Here is a 17713-nt window from a genome sequence, read left to right as displayed (position 1 = left end):
GGCGATTTGGTAGATCTTATGATTTTCTTTAGTTCTGTGTGCTCTTAATGTCCTACGATCTCCAAGCATGAAGCCAAGGGAATGTGAAACAAAATCTAAAACGCCATTTGAGTTTGAGATAACAAATTCATCAAAAAATTGGCCTAAATACTATAACTGTAGCTTGAGGAGACAGACAATATAAGGTTGTATGATGTAAAAAGTTATAAGTGAAATAGACATTGACATCTTATCTCTTAAAATCTTTACTTTTATGTATGTGAAAATAAGTATTTAAAATAGTACTCCTCCGTTACAGGCTGATTTTCCAATAACTTTGTTATCAAAATTACATTTGAAAGATCATAGAAATTGCCTTGCATAATAACAATGCACAAGTAAAATGTATGACAACAATTAATACAAAGGGGTAAAACTCTGCTGTTGAAATGTTCTTATACTGTGTGTGGAGTGGTATAATAGTATCTGGACATAGACTATAATAAGTTAAAGATGTTTAATATAAACCCTAGAACAACTACTAAAAATGTAAAACAAAGTGGGATAGTCAATAATTCAGTATCAGAGAAAATAATAAGATCATAGAAATATTCCATTAATGAAATGGAGGGCAGGAAAGGGGGGGGATAAATGGGACAATTAGGAAACAAATAGTATGGTGGTATATTTAATATTAATTATATCAGTAATTACATTAAATGCAAATGTTCTGAACAAACACCATCCAATAAAACTTTCTGAAGTGATGGAAATATTCTGTCAATGCTATTGAAGATAGTAGCCACCTGTAAAATGTTTCTACAGAGCACTTGAATGTGTCTAGTGCAATAGAAGAATTGAATTTTAAGTTGAATTCTATGGAGAGCAGCTACAGCATTCAGACAGGATCAAGCCTGGGACTGACTTGTGGCAAAGCCACATACAAGTCCCAGCTTGGAGGGCAAAGCCCTCCCAGCATGGTTATATCCAAAGGCTATGGATGTATGTAAGCTTGACCTTATACTAGTAGTCCGACCCTGCAGTCCTAGGTAGCTGAGGAATGTGGGCTGTGAGGGGTGCAGCAAGTGCTGCCAAAACAAGGCTTGATAGAGTTCAGAGATGACAACAACAGGAAAGAAGCAGATTTGAAATTTGCAAAAACATTGTAAACATCTTGCCCTTGTTTTGCTTTGTGTGATCTGACTATGAAATAAAGCTTCGGCTTACAGGCTGTGTCACTGTTTCCTCATCTAGGCACAGTGATCCACCTGGTCCCAACTGTATTCTCTTATCTGTTTTCTTTAATCCTTCACTGCCCCTCTTCAGGTTCACCCCTGGCCATGCTGGATGCAGTTCAGAATTCAATATGATTTAAATAAACACATATGGCTTGTGGCTATCATATTGGATAGCACGGGCTCTAAATACTCCAAATAATAAGCTGAGTTTGCCAGATTAGATTTTAAAAAGCAATATTATTTGAAGCCATAGGCTTTCTTACTTTTTTCTTCTTATTCTAGATGTAAGAATATATACTATAATTTATCTATTATAATTTTCAGAAATATTTATAGAGAGACTGGAGAAGTTGCCCTATGAAATGACTTTTCAGAGAATGATTTGGTATCCTCAAAGGTGCTGCTCTTAAGGTACAAGGAATATTAACTTCAGTTGACTAAAGGTGTAATTGTTACATACCTGTCCCAAGAGTTGGTCCACATCTTTGCTAGAGATTGTATCTAATAAGCCCCAGTTATCCCTTTACAGCAGGTTCTCCCCCTCTAGCTTCTATCCTCTTTCTTTTTCTATTCCATTTTATATTATGTTATTCTACAGAGAGGACAAGTTTAATTTCTTTAGAGGCAAATAGAAAAAAAATTAACTACCTCATTTCCATTTTCTTATATCTGCTCTGAAATCTTTATGGCGTGAAGTTAAGAATAGTACACTTGTACTTTCACTTTAGTTGGTGCAAAACCCTGGATGCAATTACTTTCAAAATAGTTTTAATTATATAATTTTGGGAGTGGGTGACATAAGGTCTTGGGAGAATGCCTCCTAAAAACTGTTTTTGTCCTCATGTATAACTTTGATAAAGGATGAAATCAAACATATATTGCTATGAGGTTTTAGGTGGTTTTTACTGAGATCTTTCCTAAAGTTAGTTAAACTTGAGCAGTAGATGAAGACTAAATGAGAATCTCTCATTCAGGAGGGTATTATGAATATATAGTTATAGTTAAGATTGCACTGGCAGTACTTTTCGGATTTGCTGAAGGCAATATATAAACATGTTTTATTAATTCTGTGCCAGTGGGAGCAAGCATTGGGAAAACTTAACTGCTAATTGAAATTCCCCAGACTATGACTTTAGTGGTTAGTAAAGTCTCATTGATTGGCACTGTGAGACTGTCTTTGTAATCATCAACTGGCTTTCTAGTGAATATTTTACTACCTTCCACCCAAAGAAGAATTATTCCCTTAACTGATATAAGTTATAAGCATATATCAACTTCATTCATCAATTTCAAAATTATTTAATCAGCTATCACTACTGTTTTAAATAGATATGTGCTTTATTTAACATGAGCTGTTCATTTGTGAGCATATTATAGAAATAAGGAAAAACTTGTTTTATAAGATAAAATATAATCTTTAAGCAGGATGTATATTTTTCAGTTATCTTTTTCAAAAAATCTTTATTGTTGAAAGTATTACAGATGTCCCCCATTCTTCCCCTATTGCTCCCCTCCACCTGGTTCTCACCCCGCCCCAGGCCTTCACCACCCTATTATCTGTGTCTATGGGTAAGGCATATATGCATATAAGATCTTTGGTTAATCTCTTCCCACCCCCACCCCCACCCCCTTCCCTCTCAGAGTTCTCAGTCTGTTCCATGTTTCTGTGTCTCTGATTCTATTTTATTCATCAGTTTATTTGTTCATTAAATTCCCTGTTCACATATTTTGATTTAGATTCAATTGTTGATAGATATGTATTTATTGCCATTTTATTGTTCATATTTTTTATATTTTTCTTCTTCCTCCTCCTCTTCCTCCTCCTCTTCTTCCTCCTCCTCTTCCCCCTATGCTTTTCTTTGCTGCTTTTAAGATTCTCTGTCTTTAACCCTTGGCATTTTGATTATGATGTGACGTGGTGTGGGCTTCTTTGGGTTCCTCTTGTTTGGGACTCTCTGGGTTTCCTGGGCTTGGAAGTCTATTTCTTTCACCAGGTGGGGGAATTTTTCTGTCATTTCTTCAAATAGGTTTTCAATATCTTGCTGTCTCTCTTCTCCTTCTGGCACCCCCATGATGCAAATGTTGGTACACTTGAAGTTGTCCCAGGGCCTCCTTATACTATCTTCATATTTTTGGATTCTTTTTTTTTTTCTCTTCTGATTGGGTATATTTTTGTTTCCTCATATTCCAAATTGCTGATTTGATTCTCAGCATCCTCTACTCTGTAAATTATTCTTGATTCCCTATAAATTATTCTTCATTTCAGTTAGTGTATCCTTCATTTCTGGCTGGTCCTTTTTCATATCTTTGAAATTCTCACTAAGATCCTTGCAAGTCTAACTAAGTCCCTTGAAGCTCTCATTAAGATCCTTGAACAACCTAGTAATTATTGTTTTGAGCTCTGTATCTAGTAGTTTGCTTGCTTCCATTTCTTTCATTTGTGACATTTTCTTTGTCTCCTCATTTTGGCTGCTTCCATGTATTTGTTTCTATGTATTAAGAAGAGCTGCTATGTCTCCTGAAATTGGTAGAGTGGCCTTGTGTAGTGGGTGTCTTGTAAGGCTCAGTGCCTCAGCCTCCCCAGTCACCTGAGCTAGGCACACTAGGTGTGCCCCTGTGTGGGCTGTTTGCAGTCTTGTAGTTGAGCCTTGATTGCTGTTGGCATCACTGGGAGGAATTGACCTCCAGGCCAATTGGCTGTGAAGACCAGCTGTGACTATAGTGGAAGCGCTGCTGTGCAGGAAACACCCCTGTGAAGTAGGACTTGCTTTAGTGGGGCTTTGGTGCTCACTGAGTCTGCCCCTTGAGTATGTCGCTTGTGGATGTGTGGAGTTGTAATCTGGCATGGTCTGAAGCTGTCCATTGGGTGCACTGGCTGTGGAGTCTCCCCAGAAGTGCAAAGTCAGCCACTGCCTGGGGCCACCCGAAAGGAGCTACAGAGCGATCAGTAGATGTCTGCTATTTGTATTGGGCTAGGAAGTGCCCAGGTGAAGCTCAGGTGTGAGGCAAGGCAGGATGGTTCTAGTGCCAGGTCTTGGGATAGGTTTGGGACACGCTGACGCCAGCTGCTGCTTGTGATGTTGTTACAAAATTTTCATTATGTTTTCTAACTGGTTCTTGCTTCAATATACTTTTATTTTGTGTCAAGCTGCTTTACTGAGCTCTAATAATTTTAATTGTTCTATTAGGTGAATATCTGAAGTTTTATTTGAAAGTCAGTCATCTGTAAAAATGAATTTTTTTCTTTAAATGCCTTATCTCTGAGTTCAGTTTCATATTTTTATTACATTTGGCTAGAGCTTTTTGATCTGGTGTTATATAATTCTGGTAATTGCCGTTTTTTTGTTTCTGATTTTGAGTGTGTGTGAATGCTTTGAGTATTTCATCACTAAGTATCATGTTGACTGTTAAGTGATGTTTTTTGTTTGTTTGTTTACTCATATTGAAGACATTTCTGTTTTTTTGGTCAAGGTCTTTACCTGTTGACTAATTATAATGGGTTGCCTAAGAATGAAGAAAAGGTGTTTGCTTTGTTTTATGCTTGTTTTGTTTTGATGCTGTCCAATTAAATTTAGATCTCAGTTTTAGAAAAATCATAGAACATGGAAAAATACAAAAATCACAAAAATGATTGCATTTTTGTGTGTTTATAATATATAACATATATTATACTTTGTTTTAATTATGAGAGTATTACTAAATTAACTCTTTTTTACTGGCCATGACAGCAGAATGTCTTTAGTATCTTTTTTTTTTTTCATTTGAATTAGAAATCAACTCACACATCTAACACGAACTTCTTGCTTAAAGTTTCAGTTTGGCTCTAGTCTGGTAAGTTTTACATCTTTTTTATGCAATCATGGAAAAAATTATGTTTCTGCTTCAAGCAGTTGTCAAACAAGCTTCTTTCATCGACAGTCAGACACAGGGCAGCTGAATGAGGCTGTTTAGTCTAGAGTAAATGCTCACGAGATTACAAGGTCACTAAGGAAATGTAATTATGCAGCTGATTCCAGAATAGTCTTTCGTAGTAAGGACTTTAAGAGTATTAAATCACAATATTAATTTAAAAAAGTATATATTTTCCAAAATTAAGCTCAGAAAGAAAAGCAGCACCAAATAAACCAAATTATTATCATGAAATATAGTTTTAATTCACATTTTTTAGGACCCTAAAAAAGCAAGTTCAGTTTGTTATTGGAATTTAGTCAATTCTTTCCAAATCACTATAAAATTCATTAGCCCCTGTATTTCAGTATATATTGGGAAATGAAATCTCATAGTATTTACCTCATGTTAATTGAGAAAACAATTGGTATTTAGCACTTCCTTTACTTTTGTTATTCATATGATTATCAGGCACTTCCTGTGCCAGTTTCTTTTCTTCTAGCTGCTGAGAAAATAGCAATGAGCCAAAACAGAGAAAATAAACACCTGCTGTCATTAAGTTTACATTCTACTGGGGTGAAACCAACAATAAAAATACATGAATGAATCTGTTAGATAGTAATTAGTACTTTGAAGACAAATACAGCAGTATAAAGGGAAATATAGTGATTGCAGTAGAGTGCTGTTTTTGTAAAGGTAGTGGTGGAATCTTTTGTAGGATGATATTTGAACCGAAATTAATTAAGCAAAGAAGCTAATCATGTGATATCACAGGGGCAGTCAGAAGGAACTGTTAAGTGCAAAGGCCCTGAGGTGGGAGTGTGTGAGGAAGAGAAAGCAGACCAATGTTAGAAGCAGAGTGAATTGGGAAATGACAGAAAAGGAGGTCAGAGGGGTAGCAGGTTTTTATGTAGGAGGCAGGTTGAGCACAATTAAATCATGTCCAATTTTTTAGATAATGGTCAAGACTTGGGCTTTTACTTTGATGGGAAGTCATAGGAGAATTTTGGACTTGGATGTATTATTTAACTTAGAATTATCTGTTATAGGAGAATTGATGGTAGGATGAAAGCAAGAAAAGTTGCAGCAGTCCTGGTTAAGATGGTAGTGACTTCTAATACTAAGCCAGGGCTAAGGAGTAGATTTGAAGTAAACAGTGATAGCCCAGTGATTGAAAAGGTGAAGAAATAGAACTTAAATTCTTGGAGAATTTAAGTTCTCAAAAGCTTGTGTTTAAAACTTTCAACTGGAGGACATCTGAAAACTGCTAGAATTAATCCTAAAGAAACAAAGATATGAACAGTATTAAAATTTCAGGAATTTATTGTGAATAGATGTTTATTAAACTGTCAAACTCATCCTTATTATTAAGATACTAGAGGCCTGGTGCACGAAATTCATGCACTCGGCAGGGGGGTGGGGAGGTCCCTCAGCCCGGCCTGTGCCCTCTCACAGTCTGGGAGTCTTCGGGGAGATGTCTGACTGATGGATTACACTCTTAGCACTGCCATGGAGGTGGGAGAGGCTCCTGCCACCGCCGCTGCGCTCGCCAGCTGTGACCCCAACTTCTGGCTGAGCAGTGCTCCCCCTGTGGGAGTGCACTGACCACCAGGGGGCAGCTCCTGCATTGAGCATCTGCCCCCTGGTGGTCAGTGCGTGTCACAGTGACCGGTCGTTCTGCCATTTGGTTGATTTGCATATTAGCCTTTTATTTTTTACTAGAGGCCCAATGCATGAAATTTGTGCCGGAATAGGCCTTCCTTCCCCCTGCCGCCGGCAGGCACCTGGGACCTGGGTTTCCCTCGCAGCCCTGGCTTCATCTGGTCCAATTAGCATATTACACTTTTATTATTATAGATTATAGACGATTTCCTAGTTGCCCTGGCTGGGAGGCTCAATTGGTTGGAGTGTTGTCTGGTACACCAAAAGGTTGCCGATTCCATTCCCAGTCAGGGCACATACCTAGGTTGTGGGTTCAGTCCCCCGTCACGGCACCTCTGGAAGGCAACTGATCAGTGTTTCTCTCTCACATCAATGTATATGTACCTCATACTGTTGCAGTAACCTGGTTATTATTTAACAGAAAAGGAGTTAAAGGAGACACCAAATAGTATAGGCATACCATTTATTCAGCTTTTACAAAAAGCTACATGTAATACTCCAAGTTTGTCCCCCACTGATTTATGGAGGAAGGGACTAGACAAAGGCAATTTAGACGCATGCCAAGTAAGGTCTAAGTGACTTGGGAGACTGACTGCCCGCCAGTCATACCGGGAAACAAGTAATTGGCCAGGATGGGCATGACCACTGCAACCTCGAAGCATAAATATTTAAATTTCTAGACAATGAATTGAGCGCTCTCTCTCTCTCTCTCTCTCTCTCTCTCTCTCTCTCTCTCTCTCTCACACACACACATATGCGCATGCATGTGCTCCAATGCTCCCCTGTGCACACATGCTGCATGGCCATGTTGGGCTCCACACATGGACTGATAGACTTTAATCTGGCCTAATTTGAACCACCACGGCTGCAACATCAACAGAAACTCTGGACACTGGCTCTCTTTCTGGTTCTGCCAAACTCCTAGCTGCCCCTTTTTCAGGACTGGCTTGGGGGAAATGGGACATTGCAACCCAAGGGATGTAACTCTATGCCAATAAAATCTTCTATCACCTCTCATAATCCCTTAAGGGCTTCTGAAAGTTATTTCAGCTCCGCTCCAAAAACCACAAAAACAGTGGAGGATTCCCATTCATTTACCCCTCTAGCAGCCCACCTACCTGCCTATAGTACTTATACACTTAAAAACTATAGCAAGTAAATTATGGTACAAAAACAACATAAAAAAAATGTTGACATGTTCTTTTAGCAAAATTAGTCCAAGTTCTTGTCTCATGTTTTGTGGAGTGAAATCCATCCTGTTTAATGACAGACTGGATGAGAATATAGTATTTCCTTTCTGCCCTTAAAAATTCACGAGTGACTGCCAATGGGCATCAGGGATCTGTTTTTGGGTGATGAAAACGTTCTAAAATTGGTTGCACAACTCCATAAATTTAATAAAAATCATTGAATTGTACACTTAAGAATATATAGAATATATTGGTAACTCACTGATTTTTGAGAAAATTCACCCAAGATATTGTCATAGCCTCTTAAGAGATGATGCAAAAAAAAAGCAATAATTTGAGCAGTGCAGTAAAAAAAAAACCCAGAATTATATAGTTTTGATTTATTTAACTATTATATCATTCTTCATGTGATTTAGTCATTCTTTTGCTTATTATTCTTAGTGTTTTTTTTAAGCATTGTAGAGAATAATTGAAATAGTAGGATGATAAAACAATAATGTTTCAAGCTATAGTAAAAATAAGGTTACTAAGATCTCATAATCTAAATTACCTACATGGTAATTTAATTATGGCAATTTAGAATAATTTTATTCTTTTTAAAACCGTTTTACAATAAATGGCACATATTTAAAATGCATGGTTTGACGAGCTTTGATGTATGTGTACATACAATTATGACATCTTCACAATCAAGGTAATGAACATATCATCAGTTCCAAAAGTTTGCTAGTGTCAATTGTTAATTTCTCCTTCACACCTCTCAGACCTCCATCGACAAACTACTCATATGCTTTCTATAACTAGATTAGTGTCCATTTTTCAGAATTTTAGGTTCCTTGGCTGTGGCACTTTCTCAGACTTTCCTAAGATCTGCCAACATTTTGAGTGGGATTATTGAATCAATAGATTTGGAGAGAATTGGTTCTGTTTTAAAAAGAGTCTTCTGATTCTTGAACAAGGTATATTTTCCAATTTATTTAGGTCTTCTTTAATTTCTTTCAGCAATGTATAGTTTTAGTGTACAGGTTTTATATATAATTTATCAGATGTATCCCTAAGTATTTTATATAATATTATTGTAAATGGTTTAAAAATATTTTATTTACGATTGCTTATTTCTGGAATGAGGAGATAGTTAAATTTTGTATATTGATCTTATAGCCTGCAACTTTGCAAAATTCATTTGTTAGTTCTAATAATCTTTTGTAGACTCATATAAATAATCATGTCATCTGCAAATGCTCTCTTATTAGTAATACTATAAACTTTAGGCTTGTCACAGCCTCTTCATTTCTTCAGCTCTTTATCACTATGAAATGATCCTCTTTTTTTGTTTGTTTTGTTTATTTGTTAATCCTTACCCAAGGATATTTTTTGTCACTGATTTTAGAGTGTGTGTGTGTGTGTGTGTGTGTGTGTGTGTGTATGTATGTGTGTGTGTTTTGGTGGGGGAGATGTGAGAGAGAGAGACATTGATTGGTTGGCTCTTGCACCTGCCCCAATTGAGCTGGGGATGGAACCTGCAACCCTGGGAATTGAACCCTCTATCCTTCAGTGCTTGGGTTGACACTCTAACCACCGCCAAGGCTAAAACGATCCTCTTTATTTCTGGTAATATTCTTTGCTGTGAAATCTAATTACTTTGATATTAAAATAGCTATTTCAACTTCCTTTTGACTAGTGTTAACATGGTTTGTTATTTATGTTAAAAATATAATGGGCTTTACTTGTTATTATTAAATAAATGATACTTGACTCTTGAACAGTGTGGGAGTTAGGTGCACTAACCCCCTCTCCCTCGTGCAGTTGAAAGTATGTGTATAACTTTTGACTCCCCCCAAACTTAACTATTAATAGCCTACTATTGACTCGGAAGCTTTACTGATAATATAAACAGTCTATTAAAACATATTTTTTATGTTAAATGTATTACATAACTATTCTTACACTAAAGTAAGCTAGAAAAGCATTTTATTAAGAAAATCATAAGGGCCTAAGCTGGTTTGGCTCAGTGGATAGAGCATTGGCCTCTGGACCAAAGGGTCCCAGGTTACATTCTGGTCAAGGGCACGTACCTTGGTTGTAGGCTCCTTCCACACACGGGCCCTGGTTGGGGCTCCTGCAGGAGGCAACCAACCAATGTGTTTCTCTCACATCAATGTTTCTCTCTGTCTTTTCCTCTCTCTTCTAATCTCCCTAAAAAAAAAAAAAAAAATCAATGGAAACATATCCTCCTCAGGCAAGGATTAACAACAACAAAAAAAGAAATCATAAGGAACAGAAAATACATTTATAATATTTATTGAAAAAATTCACATATAAATGAATCCATGTAGTTCAAACATGTGTTCTTCAAGGGTCAACTATAATAAATATTTTTCAAATTTTTAGCTTTAATTTTTAATATGGAAAATATAGGTAGATATAACCCACCTAAACAAAAGCTTTTTGGGAGTCCTCAGTAATTTTTAAGAGTGTAAAGAGATCATAAAGCCCAAAAGTTTGGGAATTGCTAATGTGCTATATTTTTTCATTAGATATGCAGCTTTTGTAGTAATCATCTGCTTATTCATCAATTTATTTATCAGGTGTTTATTAAGTCCAATTTATTTTTAGAAAATGAATGTTTATAACACATGGTTTTGATCATCAAAGAATTCTTGATATAGAGTCGAGGGTTATTATGGTGTGTAAATAAATAGGATATAATGCAATATGATACATAGTTCCCATAGTCTCACTGTGCCAAGCATACTGTAAAACAGCATAGATTTTAGTATTAAACATATCTGGCTTCAATCCAAGCCATGTTCCTTTGCTATGAGAACTTATCTTCTCTGAACCTCACTTTTCTTATTTGTAAAATGGAGATGATAATAGAATATATCTTTCAGGATTATTTTGATTATATTAATTAATTTATTTTTCTTAGGGCATAGTACTTTTTATACTCAGAAGAGTTCAATAAATGTTAATTGTGATTGTTTTAATAGTAAAGAAGGTTTTAGAGATAGAGGTCAAATCTGGCTTTAGAGGCAAGGGAAGGGTTCATAGAGGTGGACGTTTGTTGAATGAGTCTAATTTTGATTGGCCAATAATAGGAACTAGATTAAAGCCATGCCCTATAGTAGTTGGGATTATATACTGCCTGCACCTGATGAAAAATCAGTGTGATTAATGAATATCACCAGGATGATAAATTACCAATAGAAATAATGTCATCTATTCCTGTTAATTTATCAAACATAAGATGTAATAATACCAAACTATTTAAAAGTTATCACATTAACCTTTTTAAAAAAAATATATTTTATTGATTTTTTACAGAGAGGAAGGGAGAGGGATAGAGAGTTAGAAACATCAATGAGAGAGAAACATCGATCAGCTGCCTCCTGCACACCTCCTACCAGGGATGTGCCTGCAACCAAGGTACATGCCCTTGACCGGAATCGAACCTGGGACCTTTCAGTTCGCAGGCCGACGGTCTATCCACTGAGCCAAACCGGTTAGGGCTATCACATTAACCTTTTAATGTAGGGATTAAGAAAACATACTCTGGAGCTTGTCTGCTTAGGCTTGAATATTGGGTTTTTTATTAACTAGTTTTAATACTCTGGGAAGTTTACTACTGTCTCTGTGTCTTAAATTCCTCATTTTCAAAGTGTAGATAATATTAGTGTTTATCTCATAGTTATGAGCATTAAAAATTATTAAATAATATACCCTTAGAATAATACCTGACACATGGTAAGTACTACATACATGTTAGTTATTTGAGTGACAAATGCTACCATTGGAGTTAACATTTGTTACTGGAAATATGGCCCTGGCTGGTTTGGCTCAGTGGATAGAGTGCCGGCCTGCGGACTGAAGGGTCCCAGGTTCGATTCTATCAAGGGCACATGCCCGGGTTGTGGGCTCGATCCCCAGTAGGGGGTGTGCAGGAGGCAGCCGGCCAATGATTCTCTCATCATTGATGTTTATATCTCTCTCTTCCTCTCTGAAATCAATAAAAAATATGTTAAAAAAAGAAATATTGCTAATATGTAGTGAGCTCCATAGATATTGAACTTTAAAGAATTTTTAAAGCTTAATTTCATCTTAAATTTATTTATTGGTTTTGTTTGTTTTATCATTGTGATATCATAATCTCATAATTTCTCATAATCATAATCTCATCCTAATTTCTCATTATTAAGTTTCATTTGCAGGCCAAAGTTACTTTAACCTTTTGCACTCGGATGTCGAGTGTGACTCGACACGGTTAGCATTAGAATAAAGGAATCGAGAAAAAAGCAAGCGAGTGCAAAGGGTTAATATAAAAACTATGTCTAATTATGGGTCATTTGAATGTCCTAGAGTGATCTGTATTAGTTTGATTCTTTTTCAAAATTGTTTTATTTTTAACCTAGGTACTGTTTCTATTTCTATAATCTCTATTTTCATTAAATGTTATGATTTTCAAAAAGCCTATTAAGAATAATAATACCCTGTAGTTTGTTTTCTATCCAAATATCAACATACATAATTTACACATATCATACCAAGCAGAAATATTTCCTAGCCAGTGTTCTATAACATAAATAGTAATCAAGGAATGCTTGTTAAATGCTTAAACAGATAAGGAAGAAGTGAAATGAGTATGCTTGTAGGTCTTCATCATTTATCTTTTGCTTATAATTGTTGTAAAAAACGCTTAATGGAAAATGTTAAATGTTTTAGAGGCAGTTTCATCTTGTAAATAATGATTTTAGTAATAAAATGTAGAACAGAAATTAATCACTTAAAGATTTGTATTCTCATTGGGGGTAATATGTTCATGCTTGCATGAAGTGAGAGTCTTTAAAGACATCAGCAAGAAGAGTCTCTCTTTTAATTAGATGTTGGCTAGCCTGCCAATTGAAGGTACTGTAAAGTTTATAATCACTAATTCTTAATTTTTTTGCCAAGAACTCAGGAATCACAGGCTAGGATTCTGATAACTATTTGGAGGTGTGCAATAAAAGATTCTTGTTCTCTTAAAAACCACTTGCAAGTAGAGATAACTTTATTTTCTTTAGATATATAGAAATTGTATTTCCATTTAAAGAGACTAAAGTTCTTTAAAAAAAGAAAAACAATCTGGAGATTGAGCTGTTAGGAAATTATTAGAGGCTGGGTGCACAGATTCTTGCACTGGTGGAGTCCCTCAGCCTGGTCTGTGTCCTCTTGCAATCCGGGACCCCTTGGGGGATGTTGGAGGCCTGGTTCATGAATTCGGCCTGATCCCTGAAGGCTAGGCTGGGGTACTCCACTGGTGCACAAATCTATGCAGCAGGCCTCTAGTCTATCTATATAAAAGGCTAATATGCAAATTGTCCCCGTGGGAGTTTGACCAGGAGACCGGGAGTTTGATCGCTCGCTATGATGTGCGCTGACCACCAGGGGGCAGTGTGGAATGAAGGAAGGCCCTGGCCGGCAGCTGGAAGGCCCTGATCGGCCCTGATCGCCAGCCAGGCCTAGGGACCCTACCTGTGCACAAATTTTGTGCACTGGGCCTCTAGTATGCATTTAAGATCTTCGGTTAATCTCTTCCTTTCCTCCCCACTCCCCACTTCCCTCTGAGATTCATCAGTTTATTCCATGTTTCTATGCCTGTGTGTTGAGCGTCTTCCCCCTGGTGGTCACTGTGCATCATAGCTACTGGTCAAATGGTCGAACTGTCGAATGGTTGCTTAGGCCAGTGGTCGGCAAACTCATTAGTCAACAGAGCCAAATATCAAAAGTACAACGATTGTAATTTCCTTTGAGAGCCAAATTTTTTAAACTTCTTCTGATGCCACTTCTTCAAAATAGACTCGCCCAGGCCGTGGTATTTTGTGGAAGAGCCACACTCAAGGGGCCAAAGAGCCGCATGTGGCTCGCGAGCCGCAGTTTGCCGACCACTGGCTTAGGCTTTTATACATATAGATGGGTAGCTTGGTGACTCTCTTAACCTTTCAAATTTAAAACATGTTGGCTCTTGGGTTAAAGAATCCTGCTAATTTGTAGTTATCATGTTCTATGATCTTAACCTAGGTCTGTTTTCTTTTTCTGTCTCTTTATTAACTAACATATAATTCATGCTTTTAATTTCTCTTAATTCTTCTACCATGAATTTACCAATTAAATTATCTAGCATGAGAAACATTAGCTTTTATACAAGCTATTTGAAACTGTTGTTCACTCCTGTTTTCAGAAAGAATAGAGATTATAACAATTTAGAGTTGAAAGAAGATGCAATATAATACAGGGTGGGGCAAAAGTAAGTTTCGAGTTGTGAGTACATAAAACAGTTTATTCTTGCATTATTTATTAATTATTGTATTATTTCCCATATGAACAACTGTAAACCTGCTTTTGCTCCACCCTCTATACAATGTGTTAAGACAAGTAGGCCTTTCTTTTTCTAAGAGTTTCCCCCAATTATTGGCGTCACATGTATGTAGCTTTCTTAAGAGCCTCTATTAAATAAATATGTTCATTGAGTTTTCCCCATTATAAAGGCAATACATGTTCATTACATAAAATCTTTGAAAATATAAGTAAACAAAAGAAAAATTACCCATGTTTCACTATTGAGTTATTTTTTTTAATATGCAAAATCATAATAAGCCATAAGTGGTCTCTACTTTCAGGAAATAATTACCTATGCCTTTTTTTCTTAGCATTTTATTATCTAAATGTCAACCCCCTTCTTTCTGGTTTGGAAGAAGCCAGTGTCACTACTCCTCAAACAAAATCCAGCAATGAAAAACCAGATAGTTGGTTCTGCTGGTACAGAATCAAAATATATTTAAGCTTTGCTTTTAATAATTTTCAATTATTTTAACATGATAAGAATGCCCAAAGTAGTCATTATTTTGATTTGAAGGTAATGTTACCATGTTTTTTTTGTTTCTCTGTGTAACTGGTTTTAAATGTAAAAACATAAATCCTAAAGAGTGGGAGTAGAAAAATGGGGATGGTTTTCATTTGCTACAATTTCCTGTGAGACATAGCTCTAAACAAGGCCCATATTTACACAAGACAATATAGTTTTATGTACAGTGGTATATTCAGTACATTTTTAAATTCTTTAACCAGTCATCTGTATTTAATACTTTCATAGTAAATGTGTTTAATAATGTTAGGTGAAATTTAAAATAATTTTATAATAATTTTACAGTAGAAACACCAGTTAAATCAACCTTTTGGTAATAAATGTCGGAAAAAAATGAATCATTTTTGCTGCCACTGCAAAATCAATTGTGTAACTGTTCTTTTTAAACTGACTTTTACATTACTAAATTCTAAACACTACACTCCTGTAACTTGTCAGAAGCAGGTTTTGGTTAATAGATATTTTCGGTGATGTAATGGGAACTTTTGGCAGCGAGTCAGAATATAATGGACTGTGATTAATGTTTTAATAAGTACTTTTCTATTGCTCATGATGTAGAGGAGAAATGGTTTCCTGCTTGGATTGATAGGAGAATAGCAGGTGTGCATGCAGTGTTTTTAAAAAAGCATTTGAATATTTTTCTTAGAATAACTAATGTTTTTATATGATTCAAATTTCTTATCATAGGAGATGCATATGTTACTACAGAAATCTGCAGTTGATATGGAAAAATAAAATTAAGAGATAATTACCAAATGCCTATTTATTTTTTAGTCTTTTTTCCTCATTGAAGTCTCTGTAGTTTGATATTAGTTCTTACTATAAGCTGAAAGGAATTCGGGGAACTGCTTAAATCCTAGGGTATGTGAGTTCGGTGCCTCATTGTTTTAAAACATTCACAGTTCAGAATTTTAAAAAGGTGTGTGTTTTTTTTAACTTCTCTAAAAAGTTTTTCTCTTAAGGCCAGAAAGAACAGGTTGATAGTCAAATGGAATAGTGATCATGTGAGAATTCTCCATTGCAAAGGCCACTAGTTCAACCTATAAACTTAATAAAGTTCAGAATTTTGGAAAGTTAAATCCAAATAGGAGATTTTGTGTGAGCCTTGGAAGACAAATCAGAAGAAATATTGGTGTGCCAGATTTGAGGGGTTGGTTTACAGTTTTCTGGTTCTTTCATTTTTCTCAATTTAATTTTGGCAGTCTACCTAATAAAAGAGTAACATGCTAATTGACTGTACCTTCGTGACACCCACCAGCCAATCAGGAGTGAGTATGCAAATTAACCCAACAAAGATGGTGGGTTAATTTGCATGCACAAGCACTGAGCAGCTGGGGATGAGCGTCGTCGCCACAGCGATGACACAGGCGTTCCGCACCACCCCAGCTGCTCCGGGCCTCTGGCAGAAAGGCGGCTCTGGGTTGGAGGGGAACAGTGGCTCTGGCCAGAGCGAAGGCGCTGCCAGCAGCCAGGGGAAGGAAGGCCCATTCTTGTATGAATCTTCATGCATCGGGCTTCTAGTTTATATATAACTAGAGGCCCAGTGCATGATTGAATCATGCACGTGTAGGGTCCCCTACATGCTTTCGCTTACGGGGGAGCTGGGTGCCTGTCCGCTGGTGCACCAGGCCTTTCAGAAGCCTCCTGCGTGGCAGAGGCTTCTGAAAGGCCTGGTGCCTGAGCGGACAGGCACCCAGCTCCCCTGCTTTTGATGGTCCGCGGTGGGACGTGAACTCGCTGCCCCAGAGGCCCCTTCTGTGCCACAGCACAGCCATGGCGCAGACGCTGAGCTCGAGCCGCCGCTGGCGACACGAGCTCAGCATCCCGCCGGCCCAATTGGCCACCCCAGCCACCCCGAGTCCCGCCCCCCCGTGCCTCCTGGCCAATCGCGGGCATAGCGAAGGTACGGTCAATTTGCATATTTGTCTATTATTAGGTAGGATAAGTATGCGTTACTTATTGTTAAGTAAGAGTCCTAGGGCTCAGTATAGAATATGATATATTTGGGAATAGTATTGTACTACTGTAGATACCTTCTGCTTTATGCTTGTCTTTGAAATATATGTAAAATGGAGCATTTTTCTCAATGCACTCTTTTTTGGGAGAAAATTAATAGTTTTCATCAGTTTCAATGGGATCTTGATCCCAATAAAGGATCTAGAGTAATGGTTCTTAAACTTTGTCATACATCAGAATCACTTGGAGTTTACTTAAACACAGATTGCTTGGTCCTGCCTCCAGGGTTTCTGATTCAGTGAGATGGGAGTGGGGCCCCAGAATTTTCATTTTGAACAAGTTCCCAAGTGATACTGATGTTGATTGGGGATACACTTTGAGAACTACTGGTATTGCCTTGGAAAATAGCCTCCTAGACCTTATCCTATTTTCATATATAATGTATATTTTACAAAAACACTTATGATATATTAATTTGTTACTTCTTTTAACTTACTGTAATTTTCCATATTTATCCATAGTATCACTTAAAGTATTTCATTAACCAGTTCTATATTAGACATTTAACTCACTTTTTGTTTGTGGTTTTTATAAATAGATGGTTGCTAACTTTTGGTGTAATTTTCCAATTATTTTATTAGCAAAATCCCTGGATTGAAGGATAAACATGTTTTTAAGGCCCATCTGAGGCTAAATGACTTTTAACATCTGGTAAACACCTGAACAGTAATAAATGTAATGACCACCACTTTAAAAGAGACAGAAGAAATTTAAAAAGTAAAACAGAAAATTCTGTTTTTGGTTCAGTAATTTCATCTTTTTAATGATGAAAACTTGTTTGATCAGTAGATTTTTCTAAGTTAAAAATATTTATTTCAACCTTTGTAACCATAATTAAA

At 36.7% G+C, this 17713-nt stretch overlaps 1 protein-coding gene across 4 annotated transcripts in view; it reads left to right on the top strand.

The window, feature by feature from the left end:
• Nucleotides 1-17713, top strand: part of MNAT1 (MNAT1 component of CDK activating kinase) — a 196194-nt gene that overhangs the window by 125375 nt on the left and 53106 nt on the right. The window contains exon 8 of one of the 4 annotated variants that reach the window (XM_054716012.1): nt 1542-1593. The exons of the other annotated variants lie outside the window; for them this stretch is intronic. Coding sequence (XP_054571987.1) covers nt 1542-1578 — 37 coding nt within the window. The 3' untranslated portion in view covers nt 1579-1593. Of the gene's footprint in view, nt 1-1541; nt 1594-17713 lie in introns of those variants that run through there. 4 annotated transcript variants of the gene reach the window in all.

This window comes from Eptesicus fuscus, chromosome 5 (assembly GCF_027574615.1).
Source record: "Eptesicus fuscus isolate TK198812 chromosome 5, DD_ASM_mEF_20220401, whole genome shotgun sequence".
Lineage (NCBI taxonomy): Eukaryota > Metazoa > Chordata > Mammalia > Chiroptera > Vespertilionidae > Eptesicus > Eptesicus fuscus.
This window is presented reverse-complemented; position numbering and strand designations above follow the sequence as displayed.